Source organism: Monodelphis domestica, chromosome 2, assembly GCF_027887165.1.
Source record: "Monodelphis domestica isolate mMonDom1 chromosome 2, mMonDom1.pri, whole genome shotgun sequence".
Classification (NCBI taxonomy): domain Eukaryota; kingdom Metazoa; phylum Chordata; class Mammalia; order Didelphimorphia; family Didelphidae; genus Monodelphis; species Monodelphis domestica.
In genome coordinates, this window is record NC_077228.1 from 10,184,244 (window position 1) to 10,195,143 (window position 10,900).

The 10,900-nt window shown below is 42.4% G+C and overlaps 1 protein-coding gene across 1 annotated transcript in view; it reads right to left on the reverse strand.

The window, feature by feature from the left end:
• The window catches only part of DYNLT5 (dynein light chain Tctex-type family member 5), a 31,720-nt gene extending 21,193 nt beyond the window's left edge, over positions 1-10,527 (reverse strand). The window contains exons 1-3 of the mRNA XM_007480435.3: positions 10,376-10,527; positions 9,198-9,282; positions 1,973-2,097 (exon numbers count right to left, since the gene is read on the reverse strand). Of these exons, the coding sequence (XP_007480497.2) occupies positions 1,973-2,085 (113 nt within the window). The 5' untranslated portion in view covers positions 2,086-2,097; positions 9,198-9,282; positions 10,376-10,527. The remainder of the gene's footprint in view (positions 1-1,972; positions 2,098-9,197; positions 9,283-10,375) is intronic.
• Positions 10,528-10,900: the final 373 nt, after the last annotated feature.

A 10,900-nucleotide genomic window follows, 5' to 3' on the forward strand; every position in this document is an offset into this window, starting at 1 on the left:
AAACTTTAAAACTTAAAAGTATACTAAGTCAAGGACCAGATAGGTGGTTCAGTGGATTGAGAGCCAGACTTATATAACTAGTAATCTCATCTACCACCTGGCATTATATGGGGATCCTGGGAGGTCCTGGGTTAAAATCTGGACTCAAGTACTTCCTAGCTCTGTGACCCTGAACAAGTCACTTAACCTTCACTGCTCAGCCCTTACCACTCTACTGCCTTGGAACCAAGACACAATATTGATTCTAAGATGGAAGGTAAGATTTTAAACAAATAGAAAGTCTTTGGGGACATCCTACATATGCAGGCTAAATTGGAGATTATCCCAGGGAGTGATATCACTATGATCCTAATTCCCCAAAGCCAACTGAATAACCCAAGACTTGCCCAAGGATTCTGTTTCCTCTGCCCTTCCCCTGTTGGACTGGATGTTGTCAGAGTACAGACAGGGGCAGTTCTAAGGAGCCACACTCTTTGTTATAGTTGTGTGACATTCTTGAACAATCCTCCTGGTCTGGGGCCAGACTCAACTGACCATATATGTTTACAGTCATTCATCTGTAGCCTAACCTTGTGGTCAACCCTCTGGGTAAACTTAGGAAGCATTCTCTGACTCCCTACAGATTCATCTTGGGTTACTCTCTGAAGGTAACCTAACCTCTATGTTTCAGATTCCATTCAAGACTATGACAATACCATGGACAGTTCCTGCAGTGTAGGATCTAATACTCAACATTGGCCAAAGACTGAACTCTGCTTCTGTAAAAGGGGTGGGAAATAGGATAGCCCACTTAACAACAACAGCAGCAGCAACAGCAACGACAGCTAGCATTTAAACAGCACTTTCATCTTTGCAAACTGACCCTTACAACAACTCTGGGAGCTAAGTGCTATTATTGTTCTCATTTTACAGTTGAGTAAACTGAGGCATAGAGAGGTTGTGACTTTGACTTTCTCATTGTCATTCAGCTGGTAAGTGCCAGAGCAGGTCTACAAATCTAGATTCTTTAATTCTTAAGTTTTCATTTCCCCCTTCCCATAGCATGTCCCCCACCCCAATTTCTAAATAAACCAAATTGCAATAAAATATACTTCATGCTGAAAATGTACTAAACCTAACTGAATACTTATCTAGTTCGGACCTCCCTTTAGGCTCTATGTTCTGGCATAGAAACATTGCTGTGAATAGCAGTTACATCAATTGTTCTGTTTTAAAGACAGTAACTTGAAAACAGGGCTGCTGTTGGACTGTAACCACCTGATGAGATATCTTGGAAGCTACTTTTCCATGTAATCCATTTTATCAGACTGTTCATTTGGAATTTGTCTATCTTAAAGAAATTAGAAGCAAATCCCTGGCCCTCCGTCCCCAAATTGTGGGTATCTGAGCTTTTCAGTTATATGAATTTTGTGTAAAAGGATACTTAATGCGTTCCACTCCTAGTTAGGGACCTTTGTTTTTCACCTCCTACACTAGTGGTGTCAAACTTGCAACACTGAGGCTTGCAACACTTTTGAGAGCAGCTAGATTAAAATGCAATTGGGAAATATTTAACAAAACAAATAATAATACAATACAACATAGATACTATTATTATGTGGTTTTCCAAGTCAATACACAGCCAGTGCGGGGAAGGAGTATCTTTCTATTTGAATTTGACTCCACTGATCTCTATTACATCACTGCTAAATTGATATTCTTAAAGCTCAGTTCTAACCATGCTATTCCACTGCTTAAGAAGTTTCTGTGGTTCCCTTTTGCTTCCTAGGATCAAATACAAACTCCTCAGCTTGGCATTTCACAACCTAACTCTAACCTTTCTTTAAAGATTGCTCTGGTATCACACTCAATCATAATCTCGTTTTTCCATACTCAGCATGATCGAATTATAGAAGGAAATATATTTTAATCAATACTCTGACTTTGTTTACCTAAAACTGGAAATGGAGCAATTAGAGACATGGATACTCACTCTTTGGCTCTTCCATAGATCTCCTTCATCTTGATGTCAGGGCTGTTCACTGATGACATACTGCCTCTTTTCTTCAGTAACCGAAAAGCCTTGTCTTTGGCGATCTCAGACATCTTGATCAGAAACTAAAAAAGGAAACATCTAACATAGTGTGATAGAAATATGGAAACAGGTGGGTTTGAACCTTGTTGGGGTTGCAAGTGATGGTGGTGATGCTAATTGACATTTCTATGGTGCTTTAATATATTATCTCATTTGATTTTTGCAACAGCCCTGGGAGGTAGGAGAGAAGTTGGTGCTACTATTCCCATGACTTTTCCGATGAAGAAACTGAGGTTTAGGTGATGTGCCTAGGGTCACATACCTAATAATAAGTATCTGAAGCCAGAGAGTACACCATTAACATCCATATCACTTCAATATCTATTCAGTAGTCATCAGGAGATCCTTAGGGCTTCTAGGATAAAATAGAAACTTTCATCTGCTTAGCTCTTCAAGTGCATCACAATTGGCCCCCAAACTATCTTTCTAGACTCATTATTTATCATTTCCCTTCCTGCTCTCCAGGGTTCAGCAAACTGGTTTTCTCTCAGTTTTTTACCCATGATACTCTATCTCTCATCTCTTTACCTTTTGCCTTGGCTTTCCCCTCCACCCCTGGAATGTACTTTCTTCAGTACTACCCTCAGCTCATGGAATCCCACTTGTCCTTTAAGGCAATGACCCTCTCTGAACAAATATTAGCAGCCTCTCCTCTCCTATTTAACTACCTTGAAATTATTCTGCACATGCTTATATGGGCACTTCTTGTCTCTCTCACTGGGATGTAAACTTCCCATGAGTTGGACTTCTTTCACTTTTGGTACTTGTATCCCCAAGGCCTGGAATATAGTAGGAACTTTTAATGAATGCATGTGGACTGTTTGATCTGTAAGTGAAAACACAAGTTGGACATGACTTCAGCGGTCAAATCCAACTTGAAGCTCCTTCATCTATAGCATTTTTGACAGAGAGCCATCCAGCCTCTGCTGGGATCCCCTGCCTCCATCCCAGAGGACTTCCATTTGAGGAAGAATCCACAAAGCCACACTTATTTCAAATTTGACTCAACCCAAGACTGTCTAAACTGCTCCCTCCCTGCCATCTCTCCTCCATCTTAGATTTCTGGTCTCAGAAGGTAAGCTCCTTGAGGGCATCTTTGCTTGTATTTGCATTTCCAGAATTTAGCATAGTGCTTGGCCCATAGGAAGTACTTAATAAATTCTCTCCGCAAATCTGTTTATCTCTCTGTATCTCTCAGTCTCTGTCTCTGTCTGCCTCTCTTTGCCTCTCTATGTCTGTCTGTCCTTTCACAGTGAGGGGAAACCTGTTACCTTCCAAAATAGTCCATTCTACTTTTATCTATTGTTGTTCAGTCATTTTCAGTCTTTTTTGACTCTTTGTGATCCGATTTAGGGTTTTCTTGGCAGAGATACTGGAGTGGTTTGTCATTTCCTTCTCTAGCACATTTAGCAGATGAGGAAACTGAGGCAAGTAGGATTAAGGGTCTTGTTCAGGGTCACACAGTAAGTATCTGAAGTCAGATCTGAACTCAGGAAGATGGGCTTCCTGACTCCATGCCTGGCATTCTTTCCACTGCACCATTTACTTAGTTCTGATTGCTAGAGTCCCCTCTTCCTCATCTCATGAAGTATCAATCTGCAGTCTCAGTCTGTTTCTCTTCATCTTTCACCCAGTCCTACTGATATTGCTTTTGGTTCTGCCCTTGGGTGATGGACAGATTAAGTCTGAGCCCTCTTCCAAATGACAGCCCTTCTAATATTTGAAGATATCTCTGGTACTTCCTGCCATCTTTTCTTCAGCAGGCTCAACATCTCCATTTCCTCACATTTATCCTTGAATGGCATGAACTCAAAGTCCTTCATTAATCTGGTTGCCTTTCTCTGGCTACTCTCTGGTGTAGTTTATCATCCAAAGATATTCTCAATTACTTCATCATAGTAGCAAAAAAATCACCCCATTTCTCAAAAGGAAAATAGACATTTATAAAAATGCCCAGGATTTGAGTAGCTGAGTACATTCTAAAGTCATGGGATTTAAGAGCTTAAAGGATCCTTCGAGATATATCTAGATAACTCCTTATTTTATAAAGAAAGAAAATGACACCTTATAGAAGCAAAGTGATGTGGCCGACACCATACTATTTCTTAATGGCAGAATCAGGCAGAATTAGAACCCTTATCTTTGGACTCCAGGTTGTGTATCTTTCTATTTTTCCACACTGAATGAATGAAAAATGAGAAAGCATTTGTTTTGAGCTTACTAACTTTACAAACTTTACAAGTGGGGTTACCTTAGATGTGCTTCCTTTAAGGAGAGGTAGCCCAGAGTAGTGAGGAACACCAGGTCAAAAGACCAGAGTTAACATTCTGACTATATTATTTATTTGCAGTGTGATCTTTGGCCACTTACCTTAACTTTGTGACCACATGCAGGTAATACCATTTTTGACACTCAGTTTCCTTACCTGTAAAGTGGTGACAACACTTGTTTTTACCTACCCCATGTTTGTTTTAAGAAAAGTGATTTTGACCCATGAAAAAGATTTAATAATGTGAGTGATTATTTAAAATATATGGGATTATTCTGGCTATAGCAAATTAAAAACTGTTTTAAAGTTAAAAATAGAACTGATGCCTCCTAATTCCTCTCAACTACAAGATGAAGAACAGATGCTGTTACTGGCTAGATAACTTGTAGCTTCTTATATTGGTGAGCATTCATATGGAGCTTACATTTCTCTCATTGAGCCTCAGTTTCTTCATCTATAAAATGAGGAAGTTTGACTAAATGACCTCTGAGGATGCCTCCAGCTCTAAATCTTTGATACCATGATTGTTTTCAAATTATATAGTTTTCCATTGTAGAATGAATGTGAATATTCCCATTTTTTACAGTGATGGAGCAGCTACAACAAATAGAAGTTAAATGATTTACTCAAGGACATGCAGCAAAGACAGAATTTGAACCCAAGACTTCTGACTGATTCTAGAGCTCACATGATTTCTGAATGGAAGAAGAAGCCATAGAGTTTGTAAATTTTGTCCCAAGGTCTCCATAAATTCCCAAAATGTGCTCTGAAAGAGAGAAGAATTAGACTCTGATTGCCATTCAATTTCCTCTTTTTGTCCTGTTTTTGTATCTTTGTGATGGTGGAGGGCCCTATTTCCAAGGGGAGGGGATTGCTCTACTTATCATGTTACTTAGGACTCCAGTGTCCAGACCATTAGGGTCCTTTCCCAGAATACCAGAGGATGCAAATGATCTTTTATAATTTCAAGGGATGACACCATTTAAAACTTTCTTATATTAAGTGTTGACAACACATTCGCTTCTTCAACAGTATAAAAATAATTGAATTTAGCACCTACTTAGCAAGAATAATTAGCAAAGAGAGGAAGTTCCCAGATGGTCTGAATTGTTAGTAACACCCCCCTCTATGAGCTACTCTAGGAACCATTCTCTGTCCCTCTCAACTAAATGTGTGTTCATTATCTCTTGTATTATGTGCACATCATGAATTACAAAGTTGATTTGAGGTGTTTGAGGGATGCTTGCTTTAGGGAACTAAGAGGACTAGTTAGTTAATGGATCTATGAATGCCCATTCATTCTGCCATGGTCCCAGTTCTGGCAGGCAGATGTACCTGCTAGTTGGGGAATCCTGGCACACCTCAGAGCACAGGTGCCCCCTATTGGGGAAAGGAAAGACTTAAACATCCCTCAGATGATTGCTGTTACTTCTCTCCTTAGAAGGCTTGTAGCAAATCACATTATATACTGTACAACTCATTAGCCTGATGAGCTCTGAAGCATATTTTCACAGACTCTCAGAAACAAAAGGGATCCCAATAGGTGGTCTTGTCTAATTTGTAAGAGTCCAATGATTCCTACCATAGTATTATTGATAAGTAAGTAGTCACCCAGTTTCTCTCTGAAGACCTCCATGGCTTCTTGAGGTAGCTTGGTCTTCTTCTGGAGACTTCTAATTGGAGGGAAGCTTTTGTTGACATCAAACTGAAATGTACTTATGCAATATTTCTCTTTGTTCTGCTCTCTGGGGCCAAGCAGAAGAAATCTCCTCCCTTTTCCATCCAGAGGACTCTTCAGGGACTCGAAGAAGGTTATTATGAGAACTCCAAATTTTCTTTTTTCCCACAGAAACATCTCAAATTCCTTCAGCTCATCTTCTTATCACATGATTTTGATGTTCTTTATGGCCCTAGTTACTCCACTCTGGAATCCTCCATTTTATCGATGTTTTTTTCCAAAATGTGGCACCCAGAAGTGAACATAATTGTTATATAAATGCCAAAACTGTAAGGATAATTTTTAGTATTTTGAGTTAAAATCTAAAATAAGTGGTCGCCATGGGAAATTCCCAAATATGAAAATACCCAAGTCAGCTGGGGATTTATGGAGATTTTAATTAATAAAGAGAGAAGGAATTAAAGGAAGGAGAGAGAGAGAGAGAGAGAGAGAGAGAGAGAGAGAGAGAGAGAGAGAGAGAGAGAGAGAGAGAGAGAAAGAGAGAGAGAGAGAGAGACGGAGACAGAGAGACAGAGAGAGAGACAGAGAGAGAGACAGAGAGAGTTAATTTAAACTGCTCTGGCTCAGGCTGAGCCAAGCAGTAGTTAAAGGCCTAGGCCAAAGTGGCCTCCCTGAGCCTAAGGGAGAGAGAGTCAGTCTTATTACTCACCACAAGACCATCTCCAAGCAAGCTCCAGTCCTCCACTGAATCTCCTGAACTCTAATTTACCTGAACTCACTTTTTACTCTTCCTTTTAAAGAAAATTTTCTCTTATGTCACCTCCCCTAAATTTTCACATCTACCAATAATAGTAGACACTTTTTTTCTAGGACTGCCCATTCTTAGTTTTCACCACTCTATAGTTCACACCTTCTCTGGTTAGATTAAATCTTCTGAGTACTTCACACCTCTTTGTCAAGCTGACCTTTTTGTAAGTTACTTGACCTTTTTGTGATTAATTTAACCTTTACAGGTACTTAACACCTTTTTGTATTAGATCTAAAAATAGACCTAACTTAAGGTTCTAGCTTTATTATAAGGTATGAGTTAGGGACTTTCATTGTTCAAACAGGAGTTTACAATTTTATCTTCCCCTAAGGCACTATCTAAGTAGGGTGGAGTAATTTTAAAAGTTCCCAATACATTCCTGATTGCCTATGACAGATATGTGCTAACAAATGACAAATCAGAAATAACTGACAGACCCCTGGGCTGTCCTAAGTCAAGCTTAAGCTACCATTGGTACAGATGAGATGCAAGAAAGTGATTTAAAACCTTCTAAATATTTCACGTCACTTCCTCTCTCCGGCCTCTTTGGTGGTGGAGAGGTGGCTGGCAGAGCATGCTGAGAATTTCAGCATCTTGGGTGGCGGCCGCTATTGTCTGGGTTTGGCGGTGAGTTTTCCTTGATACCATATTGGAGGAAACTGAGTAGCCTAGTTCAGGTGAGGCATCTTACTGAGCCCTCTTGGAGTTTAGGCTGATTCTTTCTCCTTTACCTTCCAAACACTATCCTCTTAGAAAGCCATTAATCTTCTTCAGAGATCTTATAGCGGATGACTTTGAACTCCCCCTGGCACAGGCCAGGCAGGAGAAATCCTACACCTTTCCCCTCTCCCTTCCCCTTAATTCATTCCCTCTATATTAATTAAACCACCATAAATTTGCAAACTGACTTGGGTATTTTAGTTGGGATATTTCCTGGCGACCAAAATTAATTTAGATTAGGTCACAACCCTAAAATTATCCTTACAAGGGCCAGGCCTCAAGTTGGGAAGTCCTAGGTTCAAATTTGGCCTCTGATACTTCTTAGCTGTGTGATCCTGGGCAAGTCACTTGACCCCATTGCCTAGCCCTTCCCACTCTTCTGGCTTGGAGTCAATACACAGTATTCATTCTAAGATGGAAGGTGAGGGTTTAAAAAAAGTCTGAAGCAAAGATCACTGGGCTTATCCTTTTTCATCTTTTAGATGAGGAAAGTGACTTGACCAAAGTCCCAGCGAATTTCTATCAGAGTTGGAACTCCTAGAATACAGGCTTGCTCATTCCAGGCAGAGTGCTTTTGTGGGGTGCTGCTGCTGAATTATGGAACAATTCAACCCAGCTTCTTAATAATCTAGAGGGAATGTGGCATAATGGAGATCCAGAGAGAAAGTCAGGAAAACTGGGCTCAAATCTTGTCTCTAAGATATTAGCTGTATGTCCCTGGGCAAGTCACTCTTAGTAGCCCATAGGTCAAGATAGAAGGAAATGACCAACAGTTCCAGTTTCTTTGCCAAAAAAACCTCACATGGGGTCATGAAGAGTCAGACAAGACTGAAAATGACTGAACCACAAATTCTCTAAGACTAAATTATAGAGCAGGCATTAACATGCATTGATGGGTGGAATGTCCTCATTGGGAGCTCCTTGTACTTCATAACATCACAGATTTGATTCAGTTTTGGTACAGATAGAGAGATATCTTCTGTATTCATGTGTGACCTTGTGAATGTGGCCTGGCAGTGATTAGAATCCTCCACGGTCTATGGATTTCAGTGGACACATCAGAGTCAGAGTGGCAAAAGCATGGCACCTGGAGCAGACCTAGTGGCTGAAAGCCTTGGATCAAATTATGTCACATGCTATTGGTGAGGCATTGAAATAAATTAAAAACCCCATTGATTGATTATGGGTCTAGTATATGCCAGGCATAGTGTCAGGTCAGAGATATAATAGCAAATGAAACAGTCCCTGCTCTCAAGGAGTTTATATTCTATTGGATAAATAAAACATGTATACAAGTAAACGAAGATGAGGGTGGCTAGGTGATGCAGTGGAAAGAGCACTGAACTTGAAGTCAGGAAGATCTGAGTTCAAATCTGGTCTCCCTTACTGTGTGTCCTCAAACAAGTCACTTAACCCAATTTGCCTCAGTTTCTTCATTTGTATAGATGGAAATGATAAACCACCCAGGATCTTTGCCAAGAAAATCCCAAATGGGGTCACAAAGGGTTGGATGTGGCTGGATGGCAATCATTCTCATCACCATCTTGTGAGACTGATACAATCATTATTCCAGCTTTACAGATGGGGAAACTGAGGTTAAGTGATTAAGTGACTTGCCGAGCTATTAGTATCTGGACAGGATTCATACCTGAGTCTTCTTGCTACTAAGTCCAGCCTTCTCTCCACTTGACAAGGTTAAACATTTAGCAGCTCTCTTGCTGTATTGTTGAGGTCTAGAAAAGTGAAATCCAGTGTCATGTAGGTCATAGGTGTCAGGGCTGGGACTTGAACTCGGGTCCCCAGATTCCAAATACAGTACCCTTCCTAACATACTATGTGGGTTCATGAACAATTGAGTCTTCAGGCATTTCTGGGCATCCAGATAGTATGTTCTCTTTATTTACCACACCCACCCCAAAGCTCTACAGCTATCTTTAGACTCAGTGTTCTGCAGATTCCACATCCCTGGAGATGCAAAAAGATAACAATCACTCCATCATAGGCTTATCAATTTGGGGCCAGAAGGAAACTTTAGAGATTGAGTCCAATTCCCTCATTTTATAAATGAGGAAATTAATTTTGGTAGGGAAGCTCATAGAACTCTGGACCTGAAGTCAGGAAGACTTAAGTTCAAATATATTCTCCGACACTTCCTAGTTTGTGGCCCTGGACAAGTCACTTCTCTCAGCCTCAGTTTCCTCACTTGTAAAGTGGGAGGAGAATAGCTTATCTTCCAGGGCTCAAGTGAAGATCAATTATCTCGTTTGATTAAGATTTTAAATATTTAAAACTATTTTGAAATGCTATCTAAATGCTTTTTATTATTAAGGGGAATGGCCAGGGTTCTCAGTCTCCAGCCTTAAGGCTCTCCCGGGGTCAGGCTCCACTCCAGGGGTGCTGGGCAGAGGTTCCGCTCAGCTCAGGTTCTCTACTCCCTGACTGGAGCAGACTGGAAGTAAGAGCATCTTTGCTGACTCCCCCCACCCTCTACTGGGGTCAGTGCTCTTCATTTCGGAAGGTGGGGGGCAGGCGGGGGCCCCTGCTTGGGGGTCCAAGCTGGGGGGAATCGATCTCGCCCTAAGGGTCGGGGGTGCCCCACTCCATCCCGACTGGGCCCTCCATGCTGTTCTCCCGGTCGTGCCCTCTTCCCTTCCCCCCATCCCGCTTGGCGATGCGATGAATCCCCGTCTCCAGCCAGTCCTTCCCGCTCCCTCCCTCTTCCCCTCCATTCCAAGGCGAAAATCCTTTCCCAAACGCGTCCTTCCCTCCCTGCCCGTCTGCCAGAAGCGCCGGGTGAGGTGAGGACCTGCGCGGCACACAACGCACCCCTTGCAGCAGCGCCGACTCCTAAGCGCGGGGATGCGGGCTCCCAGGGCCACCCGGAGCCGGCCGGCCGGTGGGTGGGCGGTCGCTCCAAACTTCCCGGTTCCTCCCGAGCCGGGCACTTCCAGCTAAGAGCTTAGCTGCTGTCCAGCGTCTCCAGGGCTACCCGGCCAAACAAGGGGGCCGCAGCCCATCCCGGACCCGCCCGCTGCAGTCAGGTGGTCTGTCTTGGGAGCCTCCCCCTGGCAGCTCACACCGCCCACCCCGAGTCCTGGGACACCCTAAGTACCGCCCAGGCGCCTCTGTTTGGGGAAGGGAGTCCAGAAGCTCTCCTTCTTGGAGCCTCCCCACCCAGCGAGATGCCCGGGGTTGAGCAGGAGAGAGGGTAACTGGACGTCTTAATCTGCCCGGGGCAACTCCCTCAGACCCCCAAATGGTTCAAGGATTTGGATCAAGAGGGTCTGAATTCAAATCCCACCCTGTGGACCTTGGGCAAGCAGCTTGATCTCTGCCTTTCTTTTTCTTAAT